The sequence below is a fragment of the Chlorocebus sabaeus genome, chromosome 1 (assembly GCF_047675955.1).
Source record: "Chlorocebus sabaeus isolate Y175 chromosome 1, mChlSab1.0.hap1, whole genome shotgun sequence".
Taxonomy (NCBI): domain Eukaryota; kingdom Metazoa; phylum Chordata; class Mammalia; order Primates; family Cercopithecidae; genus Chlorocebus; species Chlorocebus sabaeus.
The window spans coordinates 47,680,337-47,702,724 of NC_132904.1; the positions used below are offsets into that span (position 1 = coordinate 47,680,337).

Here is a 22,388-nt window from a genome sequence, read left to right on the forward strand (position 1 = left end):
TCAAATGAAGTTTTATTTTAAAAAATTAATGGAGCATGTCAATGCTGCAGCCCCAGAAAAATAGCTGAAGCACAGGGTTACTTTTGGACAAACTGTTAAGTTCTTTTATTGCCATTTTAGTATACATGCATGATAACCTCTTGGAAAACTAAAATATGGTAACTTAGCTGGTAGCATTCAGCTCACTTTTACTACTTAAAGTTGAATTTACTTTAGCATGTACTACTTTGGTTGTTGGTACTAGAAACAGGGCAAGCAAATAAATTGGTGATGTGAGAAAAACCCATACTCACTATTAAAATATATTTCAAATGATTAATTTTATACTTTTATCAGTAAATGAGAGTTAACATTCATTTGAAATACTTAGAACAAGTGTATTCTCCAGTGAATAAACTATTGTAAACTAATTTTAAAAAATCTAGATCCTTCTTTCAGAATAATGCTGCATTGTTCATTACCAAATGTGGCAACAAGGAGAATACTTAAATAACAAATTGACATTATGCTTGTGGAAGATGAATTATATCTAAGTAGCCTTTCTTTTTGTAAAATGCTATTGTGTTGTTTTGTTTTGTTTTGTTGTATTGTGTTTTTTGAGACAGAGTTCCGCTCTTGTTGCCCAGGCTGGAGTGCAATGGTGACCTTGGCTCACTGCCACCTCTGCCTCCTGGATTCAAGGGTTCTTCTGCCTCAGCCTCCTGAGTTGCTGGCATTACAGGTGCATGCCACCACACCCAGCTAAATTCTGTATTTTTAGTAGAGATGGGGTTTCACCATGTTGGCCAGGCTGGTCTTGAACTCCTGACCTCAGGTGATCCACCTGCCTTGGCCTCCCAAAGTGCTGGGATTACAGGCGTGAGCCGCTGTGCGTGGCTGCTATTTTGTTTTAATACATCTGATTTTATGAAAAATAGGCAGTATACTTTGGTGTTCCACAATAGGTGATTACACTTGTTTTATTTTTCCTACCATATATCCATCCTCTTGTGCCATTGGAAATGCCTTCTTTAAGACTGTCCAATAGCCCTCATTCCCTCTTGTTAAAACACATGTTCAGCCAGGTGAGGTTGCTGACGCCTGTAATCCCAGCACTTTGGGAGGCTGAGGCAGGTGGATCACTTGTGGTCAGGAGTTCAAGACCAGCCTGGCCAACATGGCAAAATGCTATTAGTCTCCACTAAACTTTTTAGTCTCTACTAAGAATACAAAAATTAGCCAGGTGTGGTGGCAGGCGCCTGTAATCCCAGCTACTCAGGAGGCTGAGGCAGGAGAATTGCTTGAACCCAGGAGGCAGAGGTTGCAGTGAGCCGAGACTGTGCCACTGCACTCCAGTCTGAGCAACAGAATGAGACTCTGTCTAAACAAACAAAGAAACAAACCCCACATGTTCAGTAAATTAAGTTTTCATTCATTAAGCAAAGTACTTTTAAATGTTATGGGGAACTCCAAAAATAAACAAGTAGGCCTTTGCACTTAAGCTTATTTTAGTCCGTTGGGTGTAGACACATAGGTTCACAGATTCTGTGTTCATCAGGACATTTTTTGTTATGGCAGAAGCTTATTTTAAACTGGCCTAAGCAAAAAAGGAGACTTACTGGCTTACATAAATGAAAGGCTGGCTTTGGGCTTGGTTGGATCCAGATGCTTAATGTAATATTAGCCAGAATCTGTCTTTCTTCGTTTTATCTTAGCTCTGCTTTCCTCTGGATTGGATTCATTCTTAGGCAGTATCTCCTCAAGTGGCGACAAAGACGGCCACACCAGGGCCAGGCTTACATCTGAGTTTAGTAAGCTCGAAGAAGAGCTTTCTTTCCAAATAGTTTCAGCAGAAGTCCAGGAGTTAACTCTGATGGGCCAGATTTGGATCCTCTGGGGTGGATGGGGGTGGGGGACAAGGGTAGAGATGGCCAGTTCTACTTTAACTATGTGGGATAAAGGGAGATCAGTCTCCAAAACGGAAGCTGTAGGTTCAACAACGAGAAGCAAAGATGTTGATAGGCAAAAACAGCAAAAGGTCTACAGAAGTGAAGAAGAGAAAGCTGTGATAAAAATGTTTTGGTTAATCTAAAAAGATGAATTCTGATAAGAGCTGCTTAGGAAAAGCTAAAGAGAGGAGACAGTATTTGAATTGGGCCCTGAAGTACAAGTAGAGTTTTTCCAAGGCAGGATGTGTAAAGAAAAGATTTTCTAGGTCACTCATTGGAGAAGTATGGCATTGAAAAAAGAAAATTAAAATGGAAGCTTCTGGAATCTAAAGGGGAATGTTAAGATTTCACCCCCCCCCTTCAATATGGAGAAGACTTAAGCATTTTTGTGGCACAGGACCCTAAGCAAGTAAATAAGTTAACAATGCAAAGGAGGTAATCACTGATGAAGAAGTGGAGGGGAATTCAGTGGGGTTAAGGATACACATGGAGGAGGTCTCCTTAGAAAGGAAAAGAAAACCATTTGTTCCCTGAGGGTAAGTTGAGGAAGGTGGTGGTGGAAGTTAAAACAGAAGTTTGTTGCTAAATGGTAAAGTGGCTTGCACTTTGTTTTCTAAAAGTAATAAGAAAAAGTTTATCAGTTATCTATTGCTATATAGCAGATCATTCCAAAATGATTCTGTGGGTTATCAATTTGACTTTAGCTCAGGTTGGTGGTTTCTTCTGCTGGTCTCACCTTTGGTCACTCATGGAATTGTGGTCATCTGGAGCGTGGATGGATGGTCTAAGATCCATGTTTGGTCTAAGATCACATGTTTGGTGGTTTGTACTGGCTGTTAGCTGGCCCCTGTCATCCACAGTGAGCATTCACATAGCAGTGGCTGCATTTCAAGAGACAAAGAACTGAAGTAGTAAAGCCTTTTAGGACCTAGATTTGGAACTCCTATTCCCACAGTGTCACTTCCATTTCATTGGTAAAAGCCAAGTCACAAGGCCTTCTCAGCTCAAGAGAGTAAAGAAATAGAGCCCTCCTCTTTATGGGAGGAGCAACAAAATCATGGGAGTATGTGTTGAAATGGGAGGAATTTGTGCTTCTCTTGTTCCCTACTACCTAGCCTTTTATTTTGAAAATTTTCAGTCTTGGCAACCAAGTTAAAAGAATTTCAAAGTGAACACTCATATTTGTATCACCTAGATTCTACTATAAACATTTTTCTTTTTTTTTTTTTGAGACAGAGTCTCGCTCTGTCGCCCAGGCTGGAGTACAGTGGCGCGATCTCTGCTCTCTTCAAGCTTCGCCCCCCAGGGTTCATACCAACCTGTCTAATCACATATTTATCCATCTATTCTGCTATCCATTAATTCATCTTTTAAAAAAATGCATTTCAAAGTAAATTGTAAGAGCGAGGCACAGTGGATCATGCCTGTAATCCCAGCTGAGGCAGGAGGCTCGCTTGAGGCCAGGAGTTCAAGACCAGCCTGGGTAACATAGTGAGACACACCCCCCCATCTCTAAACGACAAGAACAACAAATTGTAGACATTAGTACTTTCCTCTAAGTACTTTGTGCATATTTAACAAGAGTTCAATATTTACAGCATTTTCTTTTGATATAAAGTTTACATACAGTAAAGTGTGCATATTTTAAATATACATTGTGCCCATGCTTTGTAGTCTACCACAGAAGGGAAAATAATTGTATGAAGGATTGCAAAATAATACCCCCCAAGAACATTCCAAGGACATTCTTTGAATTCCTCTTTCTTCGTGACCTCCTCACTAATTTTTTTTTGTTTGTGTAGTATTACCTCAACACTTCGATTTTTGTTTGTATTATATTAATTTGAGTTTATTTTGTTTTTTTCCTACTTCCTTGCATCACGCATATATTGAGCATATATGGTAGACAAGCACTGTGTTTGCTAGAAAGAAAGACCATAGAATGTAAACAGGAGCTCTCTTGCTTTCTAGGTATTTAAACTAGATGTATCACAAACCAGATTAGATTAATAATACGTACCATTTATTTAATGCTTATGCCCAAAGCCAATGATAAGCACTTTTATGTGTATTATTTCATTTAGTTTGTATACTAATTTAGATTGATACTTTTTTATTTAAAAAATTAGAAAAGTAAGACATACAGAAAAGTTTTCATTTGCCCAAGGTTGTGTACCTTCTTTTTATTTTTTATGAGACGGAGTCTCGCTCTGTTGCCCAGGCTGGAATGCAGTGGCGGGATCTCAGCTCACTGCAAGCTCTGCCTCCCAGGTTCATGCCATTCTCCTGCCTCAGCCTCCTGAGTAGCTGGGACTATAGGCGCCCGCCACCATGCCCGGCTAATTTTTTGTATTTTTAGTAGAGACGGGGTTTCACTGTGTTAGCCAGGTTGGTCTCGATCGGCTGACCTCGTGATCCGCCCACCTTGGCCTCCCAAAGTGCTGGGATTACAGGTGTGAGCCACTGTGCCTGGCCGGTCATATACCTTCTTAAACTAAGGTGATGTGACTACAGAATCCATATTTAAACCTTTTATCATATTGTTTAGAAGGAGGAAATGTGCTCTGTGTTACAGAGTAGCTAAGCAACCTTTCAGTTGGTCATACTGCTTCACAGGGTAATCTTGGTCTGAATTAAGTGTTTGTCTTAAATAGAGGAGTATAAATTTTTGTAAGCTAATCTATGACAAAGTAATCTTCTCATCTTTTCATGAATAAAAATATTTAAGGATTTTGAAAAGGAGAAATTTTGGTATTATAACTATTGATTTAACTGCAGATAATCACAATAAAAATGTAATTAAAACTATATGACCAATTCAGCTGTAATTTAATCTTTGAGTGAAATATTACCTCAGAACTTCTAATAAGCCTTAACACTTTTGTCTTATTATTCAAATCCGTGTTACATTATACATTTTTAATATTTCTGGAAGATTATTAAACCTTAATCAGTTTTGCACATAGTATTTTGATAAAATAATAGTTTCCTCTTTTATTAGCTAGGTATTGGATGTTTTTATTGCTAATTGGCTTTTGAGCAATTTAACAAATAGCAAAAGATCAAAAACCATTTTGACTTGCTATTTCTGCATATCGGTAAACCCTGTCTGAACTTTTGAAAATATGTGACTAGCTCTTAAGTCATTTCATGCTGAGAATTCTGCCAGAAGTACCACTGGTTAATGGCAGCCATTGTGACTGCTAAAATGAAAGTTCATTTACTGTGCCAGCTTTCCAGTTGGGTCAGGAAATGGGGTTAAAGTAATGTGTATCTGAACATCTTCTGTAACCCAACAGTGTATAAGGTGTTAAGTGTTCCTTCACCCAGATTTCATCCAACTGTTTTTGTTTATTTTATAGTGTATTTTTCTAAGTGACTTTAAGTCCTATATCATATGGGGTAGGTTGCAAACAAAATATATTTATGTTTAGAAATCTAATTGAGTGTTATGTTTATTTTTATGTATAGCTCTTGCCATTTTGGAAGCTACAAGAAAAAAATAGAGGAAGGAAGGTTTGGTCTTTTTGGTGGACATGGCTCAGATATCCAGCAACAGAGGATTTAAAGAATGTCCATCTTCACATCCGGAACCAACAAGAGCAAAAGATGTGGACAAAGAAGAAGCATTGCAGATGGAAGCAGAGGCTTTAGCAAAACTGCAAAAGGATAGGCAAGTGACTGACAATCAGAGAGGCTTTGAGTTGTCAAGCAGCACCAGAAAAAAAGCACAGGTTTATAATAAACAGGATTATGATCTCATGGTGTTTCCCGAATCAGATTCCCAAAAAAGAGCATTAGATATTGATGTAGAAAAGCTCACCCAAGCTGAACTTGAGAAACTATTGCTGGATGACAGTTTTGAGACTAGAAAAACACCTGTATTACCAGCTACTCCTGTTCTGAGCCCTTCCTTTTCAGCACAGCTCTATTTTAGACCTACTATTCAGAGAGGACAGTGGCCACCTGGATTATCTGGGCCTTCCACTTATACTTTACCTTCTATTTATCCTTCTACTTACAGTAAACAGGCTGCATTCCAAAATGGCTTCAATCCAAGAATGCCCACTTTTCCATCTACAGAACCTATATATTTAAGTCTTCCGGGACAATCTCCATATTTCTCATATCCTTTGACACCTGCCACACCCTTTCATCCACAAGGAAGCTTACCTATCTATCGTCCAGTAGTCAGTCCTGACATGGCAAAACTATTTGACAAAATAGCTAGTACATCAGAATTTTTAAAAAATGGGAAAGCAAGGACTGATTTGGAGATAACAGATTCAAAAGTCAGCAGTCTACAGGTATCTCCAAAGTCTGAGGATATCAGTAAATTTGACTGGTTAGATTTGGATCCTCTAAGTAAGCCTAAGGTGGATAATGTGGAGGTATTAGACCATGAAGAAGAGAAAAATATTTCAAGTTTGCTAGCAAAGGATCCTTGGGATGCTGTTCTTCTTGAAGAGAGATCACCAGCAAATCGTCATCTTGAAAGAAAGGTGAATGGAAAATCCCTTTCTGTGGCAACTGTAACAAGAAGCCAGTCTTTAAATATTCGAACAACTCAGCTTGCAAAAGCCCAGGGCCATATATTTCAGGTATAGTCTTTTCTTACTAACTTTTGAAATTTAGTATAACAGAGTTCATATTTGTGTACGTAATTTGTTAAGAAAAAAAATATTTTTCATTTTGAATTTTTTCTTTGCTTTCAAGTGTGCTTTGATTGTTTGTGTGGCAAAGGATTAAATGTGATTAGGCCAATTGAAAAATTGCTTGCTATTAATATTTTTCCAGGATTGTAAATAAAAAGCCTCTAATGAAGGATCTGGCTGTCACTTAGAGGCATTTAAGATATTTTAAATTTGTCTGACCATGTCTCCTCATTACATATGATCCCTTCTTTCTCTTCCTTATTCCATTTATTTATTTATTTATTTATTTATTTATTTATTTTTTTTGAGACGGAGTCTCGCTCTGTCGCCCAGGCTGGAGTGCAGTGACCGCATCTCGGCTCACTGCAAGCACCGCCTCCCGGGTTTACGCCATTCTCCTGCCTCAGCCTCCCGAGTAACTGGGACTACAGGCACCCGCCACCTCGCCCAGCTATTTTTTTTGTATTTTTCAGTAGAGACGGGGTTTCACCGTGTTAGCCAGGATGGTCTCGATCTCCTGACCTGGTGATCCGCCCGTCTCGGCTTCCCAAAGTGCTGAGATTACAGACTTGAGCCACCGCGCCCGGCCCCTTTTATTTTTTTAACGCAGATAAGGAATTTTTATTTTTAGTCCCATTATGGAAATTCTCATGCATTTTGTTTTGTTGTTTTTAACCATGAATCAATGAATGAAAAAATAACCCCAGAGAGAGAAGAGCAACTTAAAGGACTCTCCCTTTAAACACTTTTATCGATAAAAGTGAAGAATGAAATATTACCATTGCGGATTTGTGTTTTGCTCTTCTATCTGTGTAACCTGGGAATGTTTAAGCCTCATTCTCACTTTAGTGTGAATTATATCATTCAGCTAATTAGATCAGCACCTGTCTACTATTTTGTCATTGGGAGTTAACTAGCATTTAGATGGGGAAGGAGGGATGGATTTTGCATGATTTGGATCGGTTTATGCTGAATTGTTGGCTTTATTTATTATTATTTTGAGACCGAGTTTTGCTTTTGTTGCCCAGTCTGGAGTGCAGTGGTGCAATCCGGCTCACTGCAACCTCCACCTCCCAGGTTCAAACGATTCTCCTGCCTCAGCTTCCTAAGTAGCTGGGATTACAGCATGTGTCTCTACACCGGCTGATTTTGTATTTTTAGTAGAGACAGGGTTTCTCCATGTTGATCAGGCTGGTCTCGAACTCCTGACCTCAGGTGATCAGCCCACCTCGGCCTCCCAATGTGCTGGGATTACAGGCGTGAACCACCACGCCTGGCTGAATTGTTGACTTTAAACAAAACCATTTGGATGTCTGGAAAGAAGAGAAATAGGTGTTAAGAAAGTTTAGACAGCATGATGACTCATGCTTGTAATCCCAGCACTTTGGAAGACTAAGGTGGGAGGATCACTTGAGCCCAGGACTTTGAGACTAGCCTGGGCAACATAATGAGAACTTGTCTCTACCACAATTATAAAAAAAATTAGCCGGGCATGATGGCATACTCCTGTGGTCCCAGCTACTTGGGAGGCTGAGGTAGGAGGATCGTGTGAGACCAGGAGGTTGAGGCTGCTGTGAGCCATGATTGCACCACTGTACTCCAGCCTGGGTGACAGAGCAAGACCCTACCTCAAAAAATAGGGGTGGTGGGGGGAAGGCACTGGTCCCCCTGATCTTCCCATCCTGCAGGGTCCAGGTCACTGCTGGATTCATATTCGGATCAATTTCTAACAGGCAGATGACTTCCTAGCTGTGGGTCTCTATTTTATAGGTTTCTCATGAGAGAAACGAATTCTGTGTTTAGTACCTGGAGTCAGGATTTGAGATGTAGTCTGGATTTAAGATGTCAGCTGTTTAGAGTTGTTTGGGAAGGGCAACTGCCTCGAACCTGGAGAAAGACATTGGGGCTCTGAAAAGTTAGTCTTGCTATCAAAGGAAAGGAAACCCCTTGTCTTGTAGGGAGCTGAGCTTAGGCTCAACCCTTGCACTGGTAGAAGGCAGAGCCCCACAATGAATGCATTGTAGCTACGATAGATTGTCTTGAAGTTAACACAGATGTTTATAAATTACCTTATATCTTAAATTCTGAACTTCCCATTGTTGAAAAGTCATTTACCTACTGAGAGAAATAGATTGTCCCAGCTGAGCTGATATTACCATTCCAGATGCATTGTAGTCATCATCTTAAGCAAGTTGAGGTTTCTGGGTAGGTGGGTTATTTACTGTCCACAGCTCCAAGACTGGGATTCTGAAAGCAAGAACTTACATGATTTTTATCTATGTTGTACGTATTCAAACTGAACTCTTTATCATTATTTTTTACCAATATGTTGCCAAAGCCAAAGGACTCTTCTACATTTTTTTTTAATCACTGAGACAGAAAGCTCACAAGAATCCTGTGAGGCCAGAGTATGACCCATCCCTATTTTACAGTTGAGGAAATTGAGATGTAAATAAGTTAAAAGGAATTATTGTTAATATTTTGGTGTAATAATGATATTGCAATTAATTAAATGAATCATATTTAGAGATATATACTGTAGAATTTAAAATGTAATAAAATCAAGTGAGGTGTTGGGGTTTAGAGAGCTTATAGATGAAACAAGATTGGCTATATGTGGATAATTGCTGAAGCCAATGATGGATACCTGGGTGTCTATTATTCTACTTTGTGTATATTTGAAAATTTCCATGATAACAAGTTGGACTGACATTCAAACCCATCTGACTCTCAAAGCCCTCCCCAGCTTTTTTTTTTTTTTTTTTTTTTTTTACTTTTTTGAGACAGAGTTTCTCCTTGTTGCCCAGGCTGGAGTGCAATGGCGTGATCTCAGCTCACTGCAACCTCCGCCGCTGGGTTCAAGCGATACTCCTGCCTCAGCCTCCCAAGTAGCTGGGATTATAGGCATGCACCACCACGACCGGCTAATTTTTTATTTTTAGTAGAGATGGGGTTTCTCCATGTTGGTCAGACTGGTCTCAAACTCCTGACCTCAGGTGATCTGTCTGCCTCAGCCTTCCAACGTGCTGGGGTTACAGGAATGAGCCACTGCTCCCGGCCAGCCCTCCCTTTTTCAAACTCCGGTGATACAACATGCTATTTTGGAAGGAGTAAGTTCCCTGTCATAGGAGATATTCAAATATGGTTCAAATGGCTTCCCAAATTTAGTTATATGTCACCGTATCCTACAGAGTTTAGGCCTACTCAGTCCTGATTTGGAGGAAGGGGTGCCAAAGGACAGTATGAAATTTCAGGGGGAAGATAACCAGTTTTTGCAAAACTTTCTCTAAGTGATTCTAATGCAGCAAATGTGTTACTCCCTTGGACCTGCATTTGGGACCTCTTGACTAGATGACTTTAAAGTTTCTTCATACTTTAGGAGCCTACAAGGTTGGGAAAATGACAAGGCAAATAGCAAAGTGTAAAAATAGAGTACCCTGGGAACAGTTTCTTTTCAGCTCAAAACCCAAAGCATAGGTTGCTAATGCTTTCATTGCAAAACTCAACTTCCTGCCCCTGCTTGACCTTTTTAGTTTAGATTGGTCACTTCTAGTTCAACATATGTGTTCTGCACCCTTTCCTTTGGTGGGACAGGGGTGTGACACCCATGTAAGTCTCCCTACATTTATTTTTTCCTATGTATTAAAATATTTGTCACAGTACCATCTTGATATTTTCCTTATTTGGGGTGCTTTCAGAAAGTATCTTGGAGGAATAATGAGGATGGGTAGTTTCCTAAAGATAGGAAGAAGTTTGCCCAGCAAGATCTGGGTAATCAGGTCACATGGTTGTTACAGAGAGCTGCTAGTTGCTCAAATTCTAGGAATTAATTAACTAGGCTGCCAGCCAGGATTAGTTTGAGCAGAAACACATTCCTAGATCTTAGTTAAAAAGTATAGGGGAAGGATTAAAGTAGTAAGCAAATGAATTATGAGAGATATGAGCCAGAAACTGGGTAAGCAATAATATGACTTGATCAGGGGATCAATCAGAGATTGGAGCTAGATTACTACAGTGTAACATGTCAACAGCTTTACTGATAGCGGGCTATCAGAACTGACGTGGCTTAGGGTACTTGCCAGTCTTAGGGGAGTCTAACTGCAGCATGGCTGAGGAAGTGTTCATCATCCCATTATACTCTAATTAAACCCCATCTAATAATTTTGTTTGAGTATATCCTAAGAGGGGCCACCAGTAAGGAAACTGAAGTGTGTCTTTTTTTTTTTTTTTTAAGACAGGGTCTCACACTGTTTCACCCAGGGTGGAATGCAGCAGTGTGATCATGGCTCACTGTAACCTATACCTCCCAGGCTCAAGTGATTCTTCTAATGCAGCCTCCTGAGTAGCTGGGACTACAGGTACATGCCACCACACCCAGCTAATTTTTTTAGTTTTTGTGAAGGTGAGGTCTCCCTGTGGTGTAAGCCATTGTGCCCAGCCTAGAGTATGTCTTGAAAGGAGAAGACTATAGTTTTCAGGATCTAGAACTTATGCCATTTAAGGAACTGTTGGAGGTATTTTGTCTCAAGAAGAGAGTATTAATTGGAGTTAAATCACTGAATCTGGGTTTCTTTATCTATGAAATAAAGTTGGCTAGACTAGATCCCTTTCAGAAATAATAGTTGAAATTTGGGAAGTTGCTATGTGGAAGAGGAAGTGGACTTTTTTTTTTTTTTTAATGGTTTTGTATTTTGGACATACATTTTCAAACTAATTCAGAAAGTAGAATACCTGAAAGTCATGGTGCTCTTATAAAACAGGATGAAATATTGATGTACTAATTTTTTCAGTATGTTAAATATATTAAGTATACTACTTTGTGTTACACTAGATGACAATCTGTGCTAGATTTTAATAGAAACAACTGGTAGAAGGGTAGGTGTGGTGGCTCATGTCTGTAAACCCAGTGCTTTGGGAGGCCAGGTGGGAGGATTGCTTGAGGCCAAGAATTTGAGACCAACTTGAGGAATGTAGGGAGACCCGTGTCTATGGGGAAAAAAAAATAGCTGTGTGTGGTGACGCACGCTGTGACTACAGCTGTTCTGTAGTCCCAGCTACTCAAGAGGCTGCGGTAGGAGGATCTCAAGCCCAGGAGTTTGAGGCTGCAGTGAGCTATGATAATAAAGCCCTTGTACTCCAGCCAAGGCTATAGAATGAGACCCTGTCTCTAAAAAACAAAGAGAAATAACTGGAAGGGCTGAAAGTTAAAATACATTACATAGAAAAACTTAAAATTAAACAAGTCCTATTTGTTTGTTTGTTTTGTTTGTTTGTTTGAAACAGGATCTCGCTCTGTCACCCAGGCTCTGGAGTGCAGTGGCACTATCTCGGCGCACTGCAACCTCCACCTCCCAGGTTCAAGTGATTCTCCTGGCTCAGCTTCCCAAGTAACTGGGACTGCAGGTGCATGCCACCACGCCCGGCTAATTTTTGCATTTTTAGTAGAGTTGGTGGGGGGGTCACACGATGTTGACTAGGCTGGTCTCGAACTCCTGACCTCAAGCGATCCACCCACCTCAGTCCCCCAAAGTGCTGGGATTATAGGCGTGGGCCACCGTGCCTGGCCAAACAAGTCCTATTTGTTTATATATTTTTTTCTGTGAATTGAGAATTCAGTTTAGTAGCTTAATTTTAAAATCCATTGTCCTAAAAAGTAGAACAAGAACCAATGGGGAAGAAAATTCAGGGAGACAGGTTTCATGGTTAAATATCTACAAAGGAACTTAAAAAGAGACATTTCATGATGGTTGCTCTCAGGTTGTGTTAAGAGAAAAACTTTAGACATATTTAACATAGTTTAATTCAGCAAAGAAGAGGTCACAATCGGGCAGCCCCTGAACTAGAATGGGTTCAAGGAGACTCCAGTGCAGCCATGTGGTGGAAGATTTATGGTCAGAAAAGGAAAGTGATGTACAGAAAATGGAAATGAGGTACAGAAACAGCTGAATTGGTTATGGCCTGACGTTTGCCTTATTTGAACATGTTTTGAACCGTTGGCCACCCTTGATTGGCTGAAACTTGGTGATTGGCACAAGAGTAGGTTACAGTTTGTTTACATGTCCAGCTAGGTTACAGTTCACTATGCATGGAGAAATTGTTAGGCTGAACTTAAAATGTGTTAGGAGGCAGGTTTAGGCTAAATTTAACAGTTGTAAACACAATTATTTGATGACTTAGAGGCTTGGCATGCACCTGTTATAAATGCTACAGATAGGATTTTTTTTTTTTTTTTTTTTTTTGAGACGGTGTTTCGCTCTGTCACCCAGGCTGGAGTGCAATGACGCAATCTTGGCTCAGTGCAACCTCCACGTCTCGGGTTCAAGCAGTTCTCCTCTCTCAACCTCCCTGCCAGGTAGCTGGGATTACAGGTGCCTGCCACCACGCCCGGCAAATTTTTGTATTTTTAGTAGAGATAGGGTTTCACCATTATTGGTCAGGCTGGTCTTGAACTCGTGACCTCAGGTGATCCACCCACCTCAGCCTCTCAAAGTGCTGGGATGACAGGTGTGAACCACTGCACCCGGCCCAGAATGGATTTTTGTATAAAAAAGTTCTAAGCCTTCTTGTTAGTGCTAAGATTTCATTTTGTTTGTGTACAGGAAGATAAAGTTTGGTTTGATGTAGACCAAAATAGGGAGATAAACTGAACACTGGTAATAGGCTGACTTTGGAAATCCATGGCACAATTCATTGACACGGAGCTTTTAATTTTTCACACACCATTCATCTCTATTTACAAACTTTTCCCTCATATTTTTTATTGGAAAATAATTTGCAATGCCTATTCTTTATAATTACTTCACATGCTTAAGTGTTCATTTCCTGTAAGAATTTTATGCTTTGTAGTGAAAACTCAACACAGAGGGTATTTTTCTTCTCACTCAGCAAGCTTACTTCCTGTTTCCATCTAGTGTCCTTTGTTTTATTAATAATATTCTAAATACTTTAGTTCCAATTTTTTTGTGACCAAAACCAGTAAAAGACGTAATACTTAAAACTGTGTCTTCTGGCAATTTAAGTTTAAATCAGGCTTTTAGTTAATAGCTATGAATTTAAATACCTTGAGTAGATTTCAAAGAATTTTAGTAATGGATCGAATTATTTTCATAGAATTGGCTTTGCAAAGTTCTGTGGTTGTAAACTCTTTCTAAAAGTTAATTGTATTAACATTATAAACATTTTCCCGTTGGCAAAGCATCTATGATTAATTTTAAAGAAGAGGGAAGGTTAAACGACATGTGATTTTCATGGTCTGGCTGAGTGTATTTGAACAATACAGATAAGTTTCTTTAGGGGGAGAAAAAGTCCAAATAAGGATGTAACCAACTTTCTTCTGAAAAGTAACATGTATTTAATGTTTAAAGTGTATTTATTGAAAACTTGGTGGTGTATTCCATATAATTTCTGGGTAATAATGACATGAACCTTGAACTTGTATAGGTATAAATCTTCCCCATATTCTTTTTTTTTTTTTTTTTTTTTTTTTTGAGACAGAGTCTCGCTCTGTCGCCCAGGCTGGAGTGCAGCGGCCAGATCTCAGCTCACTGCAAGCTCTGCCTCCCGGGTTTATGCCATTCTCCTGCCTCAGCCTCCCGAGTAGCTGGGAATACAGGCGCCCGCCACCTCACCCAGCTAGTTTTTTTTGTATTTTTTAGTAGAGACAGAGTTTCACCGTGTTAGCCAGGATGGTCTTGATCTCCTGACCTTGTGATCCGCCCGCCTCGGCCTCCCAAAGTGCTGGGATTACAGGCTTGAGCCACCGCACCCAGCCGTTCCCCATATTCTTGTAACTACTTTACAAAGTATTTATTGATAAATTTTTGTGAATTGTTTTAAACCTCCACCACTTTCCTTAAACCTCCAAACTCACTCTGCCAACTCTCCACCATTTTTTTCTTTTAAATTGAGGTCAAGGCCATCCATGTGTGAACTGCTCACTTCACATTTCTCTCATCTTTTTGGTTTGAAAAGAAGAGATGTTCCTTCCCTTTTCCAAAACTTAACTCTTTTTCTTGTTCCTGTTTGTTCCTATCTTCCCCAAAGTTATTACTGTTTGTTTGTTTTTTTTGTTTTGTTTTGTTTTGTTAAGGCAGAGTCTTGCTCTGTCATCCAGGCTAGAGTGCAGTGATGCAACCTGGTCTCACTGCAACCTCTGTCTCCTGGGCTCAAGCCATCCTCCTGCCTCAGCCTCCTGAGTAGCTGGGACTACAGGGGCATGCCATCCTACCTAGCTAAGTTTTGTATATTGTGTAGAGATGGGTTTCACTATGTTGCCTAGGCTGGTCTCCATCTCCTGGACTACAGCTATCCACCTGCCTCCCAAAGTGCTAGGATTACAGATAGGAGCTACCACACCTGTCCTTAAAGTTATTACTCTTTAAAAAGGAATTTGTACTCACTGCCTTTCCAGTCTCTTGCTCTCCTCCTCTTATTCTCATTATGTTATAGAATTGCCAATCCCTTGACCATATTCACCATTTAGCCCTTTTGCTTATTTAAAAAAAATTTACTACATCCTTTTCTTGAAACTTCTGTTGCCCTGGGTAAACCTACTTCCTATTTTTCTTCCTGTGATTTTTAACTCCTTTTTCTTTGTCTAGCCTTTAAACATAGGCATTCCTCCAAAGGTTTTGTTCTTGGTTGTCTTTAATAATGCTTTACTTGTTTTCCCTTGGTCAGTGCTTTATTCTTGAGGCTCCAATGTACTTAGATTGAAAGCTACTGATCTAGACCCTAATAGTAATGTGACTCCTTGGCTGTCTATGATGGAGATGCTGTGATGGTTAATTTTATGTTTCAGCTTGACTAGGCTGTGGGGGGTGTCCAGATATCTGATGAGACATTATTCTGGGTATGTCTGTGAATGTGTTTTTGGGTCAGATTAATGTTTGAATTGGTCAGCTGGATAAAGCAAATTCCCTGCTTAATGTGAGTGAGCCCCATCCGATTAGTTGAAGAATGACCCTCCCAAAAGTAAAGGGGAAACTCCTCCTGCCTGACTGCCTTCAAGCTGGAACATCAATTTTTTTCCTGCCTTTGGACTAAAATGGAAGCATTGGCCCTTCCTGGGTTTTGCACCTACACCATTGCTCTCCTTTGTCTCCAGCTTGCCAACTGCAGATCTGGAGACTTGTCAGCTCATAATTGCATAAGCCTTTCCATATATATGAAAATAAAGAGATGTCCCAGTTCTGTGCCTCACAGATACGGGCCCTTATGTCTCCCTTAGCTTCCCAGAGAGACTATTTCCTCTTAATGGAGCTTGACCCAAAGACTGCTGACTGAGAGTTTGCTCTCTCAGTGATCCTGATGGATGCTGACAGCAGTTAACAGAGAGAGAGAGAGACAGAGTTCCCTGTAAAAAATTACAGAAATTGGATGATCCCTAAATCTTTGTCTCTAGCTCTGGAATAGAATATTTCTGGAGTAGAACATTTCTAGACGATGACCTATCATCTACATGAGTTTTCAAACACAACATATTTACTAGAGGACTTTGTATCTTCCCGTGCAGACTTCTTTCTTTGTTCCATGTATTGGCTAATGCATTGGCAGTGTTTTCTTATTGATTATCATATATCTCTTTCATTTGTTAAAAAGTGTGTATGGTTATGCAATGTGAGGACTGCACACATTAATCATTTGTAGACTTCACCATTAAAGAACTTGGGCTAGAAAGGGGAGACAAGATGTGAATGTGTGTAAATGCAGTACAAAATAGAAAGTCTTGAGTGCCACAGAAGAAAAGTCTGTGCAAGATCAATGGAGAAAAGAGATGATTTGATGCTTTGGTTTGTTTGTGTGGAGTTTGGAGGTGGGGTGGAAGTATGGGTTAAGGGAATATGTGTAAAATATATGTATTTTTTATTCCAGAGAGAGCAGAGGGAAAAATCCAAAACTGTTAATGTTAATGTTTGAGGTGAAATATTGGCAGCCTAGCTATTTTTTACCCTTTACAGACAAAACATTTGAGTTAACTTTCCGGATTCTATTATTACCTTGATATGTGACTAGATAATTATTATATTTAGTTTTTGTTAATTCAAACTCATAACTTGAATAAAAGGAAGGACCTAATTCATGAGAGACACAGCAAAAAATACAACAATTATTATTTTTTTAAAATCCTAAAATGCCACCTAAGGAGATTCAGAATCTGTTTTTAAAATAAGTAAAACATGAAGAACAGTTCTTCAGGGAAAGATGATTCTTAAGTGCAGCAAAGCTTTAGGTTTTCCCAGCACTACTCCCACAAAGGTCACAATGTTGTTTTTCACATTGTGTTTCTAGGGATTTTTAAGGATATTCTTTTGAGAGACAGATTAGCATGGTGATTAAGCATGTGACATTGAAGCCAGACTGCCTGGGTTGAAATTCACACTCTGCCTGTATTATCTGTATGACCTTGTGAGTTAATTAACTTATCTGTGCCTCATTTTTTTCATAAAATGGGAGTAATAATAGTTCCCACCTAATAGAGCTTTTTTGATAAATAAGTTTATAAATGAATAAGTGCCCCTAGATATATTTATATTATATATATTAAGTATATATTATATATACATACGTATTTTATATATATATTTGTGTGTGTGTGTGTGTGTGTGTATATATATATTTTTTTGAGATGGAGTCTCGGTTTTGTTGCCCAGGCTGGAGTGCAATGGTGCGATCTCAGCTCACCGTAACCTCCGCCTCCTGGGTTCAAGCGATTCTGCTGCCTCTGCCTCCCGAGTAGCTGGGATTACAGGCATGTGCCACCAGGCCTGACTTATTTTGCATTTTTAGTAGAGACAGGCTTTCTCCATGTGCATCAGGCTGGTCTGGAACTCCTAACCTCAGGTGATCTGTCCGCCTCAGCCTCCCAAAATTCTGGGCTTACAGGCATGAGCCACCGCTCCTGGCCCAAATGTATATATTTAAAAATATAAATTAAATATTTAAAAATATATATTTTTTAATTTTTTAGTTTTAGATTTTTTTGTTTGGTTTTTGTTTTTTGTTTTTTGTTTTTTTTTTTGAGACAGGGTCTCATTCTGCCTCCCAGGCTGGAGTACAGAATGCAGTCATGGCTTACTGCAGCCTCAAACTCCAGGATTCAAATGATTTTCCCACTTCAGCCTCCCTAGTAGCTGGGACTAAAGGCACATGGCACCACACCCAGCTATTTTTTGAAGAAACTTTTATAGAGACAGGGTCTCACTATGATGCCCAGGCTGGTCAAGGACCTGTGCTCAAGTGATCCTCCTGCCTTGGCTTCCCAAAGTGCTGGGATTATAGGTGTGAACCATTGTGCCCAGCCTAGAAAAGGCTGATTTTATAGAATCAAATACTAATGAAAATGACTGCTACTCTTTTCGGAAGGTTATTGAAGGAACCACATATTGTCTTATATTTTTAAATGTTTTATGATTTCTATGATAGATTCATTGGTTATATGTAAGTGAATTTTAACTTGTTTTGGGGGGAGCAAAAGTTCACATTGAACTAATGACTGAATGCTTCTAAACTGGATACAAAAATACAAAATTCAACAAAATGCTATTTGTGTTCTCAAGGAGCTTTCACATTAGGACAAATATAAAACAGGATTTAATAATATGATGTTTGGTTCAGACTAAGTACTTAGAAGTATGGGGGGAAGAATTCCTTCATATGAGTAATCATGAAGGGCATTGCCGATGAAGTTGCATTCAGTTGGACCTTTAAAAATTAATAGATTTTTGACGAATGTGGTGAAGGAAGTTTAAGAGGAAGGTGACGGGAAAGGTCCAGAGCAAGATAGCTTGATTTGTGTTTTATAGGAACAGGATATGATTCAAGCTAACTGGAACACAGAAATCTTTAGGGAAGTTCTGGGAAATAAGATTGGATTCGACTGTGGCAGATTTGGAGTGTGAAACCAGAGGATTTGCTAGGAAATATCAAATCCCATTCTTTAGAGTAATATAGTCTCTCATAGTGGTTGCTTCTGTAATACAAACTGATTGATGTGTGATAGGTAGCTATGAGACTGATGTCAGTATAATGGGGAAATAGCATTAGTTCAGACGTAATCTCTCCCAGCATATTAACTTTTTGAGATAATCAGAAACAAACTTCTCACAACCTAAGAGAAAGCTTTAGCACTATATGAAGATATAAGGAAAACACTGAGAATTCTGCAGAAGTGTCCTCTTATTAGTGAAAATGAGTGGCTTCAAGAACAGTTTCACATTCCACAGTATTAATCTGTCAGCTGTAACAATGTTTGCAGACCAAGAAGCTGCAAAAACATTTCTCTTTGAATTTTTTTTTTGAGACAGAGTGTCTCACTTTGTCACCTAGGCTGGAGTGCAGTGGCGCGATCTCGGCTCACTGCAACCTCTGCCTCCCAGGTTCAATCAGTTCTCCCGCTTCAGCCTCCTGAGTTGTTTGAATTACAAGTGCCTGCCACCACGCCTGGCTAATTTTTGTATTTTTAGTAGAGACAAGGTTTCACCATGTTGGCCAGGCTGGTCTTGAACTTCTGACCTCAAGTGATCCACCTGTCTCGGCCTCCCACAGTGGTACTGTGCTTTTAACTTCATTGCAATTATTGTTGACTAGAAGCATATGTCCTGAAGAATTCATATCTCGAATGAGGAAACAAGAGCCCCAGAGTTTTAGGCTTCAAAGGAGGTAATGCTAGATGCAAATGGGAGCAGACATTTAACTGTGCAATTATTTTTATAAGGACCTGTTATTGTTTGAGTTAGGGCTTTGATTACAGAGTTATGTTGATATAAAAAAATTATTTTTATTTTTAGAGAGATGGAGTTTCACTGTATTGCTTGCACTGGCTTCAAACTTCTGGACGCAACTGACCCTCTTAATTTAGCCTCCTGGGTACCTGGGACTACAAGTGTGCAATACCACACCTGGCTACATTGATATTCAGTAGTCCACCTTAACTCTCTTTTCCCCAGGAGACTTGTTACTTTTTAGTTGTGCTTTTGTAGAACTCGAAGTATTTATTTTTTTCTCCAAGTGTGTATATCACATTCTAGCAGAAAGCGCTCTGACATGTTTTAAAGGAAGGAAACTCATAAAGGAATTGTTGACCTAAATTTTCAGTTTAATTTTCTCACACAGAATCATCTTGTGTGCTGAGGCAGGCAGATTGCTTGCTTGAGCCCAGGAGATTGAGATCATCCTGGGCAACATGGTAAAACCCCGACTCTACAAAAAATACAAAAATTAGCCAGGTGGGGTGGCCTATGCCTGTAGTCCCAGCTATCTGGGAGGCTGAGGTGGATCACATGACCTCAGGAGGTCAAAGCTGCAGTGAGCCATTGTTGAGCAACTGCACTCTAGCCTAGGCGACAGAATGAGTCCTTGTCTCAAAAAAAAAAAAAAAAAGAAGAATCTTTTTGTGTGCCATAGTCACTGAAAAGTGTTATAGCTCTTGAAATGTATGCTCTTGAAATGTATGCACTTTGTTCTCACTGAATTTTGAATTGAGAATGTTCCAATTCTAATTTTAAAGAGAATTTGTATTTGAAATTTGCCCCAAATCAAGTGTTTTTATGTAGTGTCAAAACACTCTCAATGGACTCTGCTGTTTGGCTATGCTTGGGTGGTGAATTGATCTCCCTGAAAGCTGTAAACAGTTTTTGACCAGACGTAAACTTAACTTTTGAGGGATTGTGAGGATGTTTGTATAAGTTTATTAACCTAGAAAATGCCCATTCTCTTACATAAAAAACCATCTTCTTTCTTGGAATTTGGGGCCTAGTTGAATATATAGAATTTCTGACTGATTAGAAGAGTCGCAAATGGGCTTGATCTCTTCATTTTCTTAAAACAGAGAGTCCTTTAATTTCATTTAGTTGTAAAATTTCTAAAGTGTCTATTTTAGGAATATTTGGAATGGAAAGGTCTTTATCTTTCCATTCTTACTCTAGTACATCCTGTTTCTACTACTGATCAAGTAAAACCAATGAACTAAAATCAGGCTTAGTTGACATTACTTTTACAAAGATAGAAATATATAATTTAAAAATTTGTTATTGATATGATTTATTTTACTTCCATAGCTTTGTACATATTTTCATAAAAATGTGTTTGTGCTGTGCTGCTATGTAGCACTTTGTGGATCTTCCACTGTTAAGATAAAAACACTCTTTTAATTACAGAAAGACCCAAATGGGACCAGTAATTTGCCCACTGGAAGTTCTCTTCTTCAAGAAGTTGAAGTACAGAATGAGGAGATGGCAGCTTTTTGCCGATCCATTACAAAGTAAGGAATTTTTCTTTATAAATGTTCGTTTGAAAAATTGACTTGAAAACCAGTTTAGTGCTAATAATGATAAAATTTTAAAAATTTTAATTATTTTCTTCTTGTGGCTAAAATTTCAAGTCAGAGTTAATTGGCACATTACCACAAACTACAGTTGAACTTATGTCTTCACCTGTTAGATTTCTTAATATTTGGAAGAAAAAGTTGAGGTCAGACAGTAGACTTCTGATACTATAATAACCAGTAAAAAATATGACTTACCTGTAAATTTCAGTACACTTAAAAAATACCTACTTTTGTCTTAGACTTAATTTTGCTGTAAACTTTCTAGCATTCAAAATACTGTCTTACACATTTAAGAGATGATATTATAACAGGCAAGTTTAGAAGAGCAAATATATTTCTGAAGTTTAGAGAAACACATTTATAGAATGTTCTCTCAATCTTAAATGTGTCTAATATTCATTATAGGTGAGGAAACTAAGACTCAGAGAAGTAACCTAACAAAGTTTACTTGGCTAGTCAGTAATATCAATAATAGAACCAAGTCTCTTTTGCTTCTGGTTAAGCATGTTTTCTTTCCATTATATCACTATATTAGTCATGACTTCTGTTACAAGTGCTAAAACCCATCTTGAACTTAAAAAGGGTCATGTATTGGTTCACAACCCAAATAGCAGATAGAGGAATGATGGGGTAGAGTTCATTAACAGCAAGATTCAGGAATTCGTTACTATAAATCATCCCTCCTTCCTTCGATTCTCCTTGTCCACTCCCTTTCCTTTCCTTCTCCTTCCTCACTTTGCTTCCTCTGCCTTTCCTCCATGCAATTGAATGGTCTCAGTAGCAGAGAAGAAAAAGGAGTCCCCTTAGCGCTAGCCAGATAGGAAAATCCCACAGGAGGAAAGAGTGGAACAACAATCCTTGTGGCCAAGAGGATGAGAGATCTGTTGTCTAAAAAAGGGAAGTAGATCACCACTGAGAGATTTTTTTCTGAATCCAGCATTGTCTTCAGTGTGGTCTGCTTTAAGCATAGCAGGATTTGGGGTTCCCAGAACATTTTTGAATATGTACATTATTTTAATGTTAACTTAATATTTAATGAGATTTTCTAGACGATTGGTGATATTTTATTAAAACTCTGTCTTCCTTTATGTTACCTTTTAACCAGCATTTCTTTTCTTCAGAATACCTTAGGAAAAAAAATATTATCAGTAGAGTCACTTTTTCTTGGCAAAGGTTACTCTCCCCAAACAGGCCTTGTATTTTTCTGTTAGGCCATGTTAAGTAACTACTACATTTAAGCTTTGCAAGTTGAGAAGTTAGGTAGCTGAGACCTACCTTTTTTCTCCCATTTGAATCATAGAGCTATTTATACAAACTCTGCCACTAATTGAAAATGATTGTTTTTGTTTACACACACACACACACACTTATGTGGTACAAAACTGCAAATGGACTAAAGAGTGAATGAGTTCTTTTTGTACTTTTATTTTCATTAGTAGACTATGATTGTAACAAATATTAGAGCAGTAAGAAGTACTG

At 38.9% G+C, this 22,388-nt stretch overlaps 1 protein-coding gene across 5 annotated transcripts in view; it reads left to right on the forward strand.

Moving 5' to 3' along the window:
* PIK3C2A (phosphatidylinositol-4-phosphate 3-kinase catalytic subunit type 2 alpha) overlaps nucleotides 1-22,388 on the forward strand; it is a 116,820-nt gene that overhangs the window by 31,010 nt on the left and 63,422 nt on the right. For all 5 annotated transcript variants that reach the window (XM_037999644.2, XM_073017987.1, XM_037999645.2 and 2 more), the window contains 2 exons: nucleotides 5,400-6,529; nucleotides 20,740-20,843. In XM_037999644.2, coding sequence (XP_037855572.2) covers nucleotides 5,465-6,529; nucleotides 20,740-20,843 — 1,169 coding nt within the window. In that variant the 5' untranslated portion in view covers nucleotides 5,400-5,464. The remainder of the gene's footprint in view (nucleotides 1-5,399; nucleotides 6,530-20,739; nucleotides 20,844-22,388) is intronic.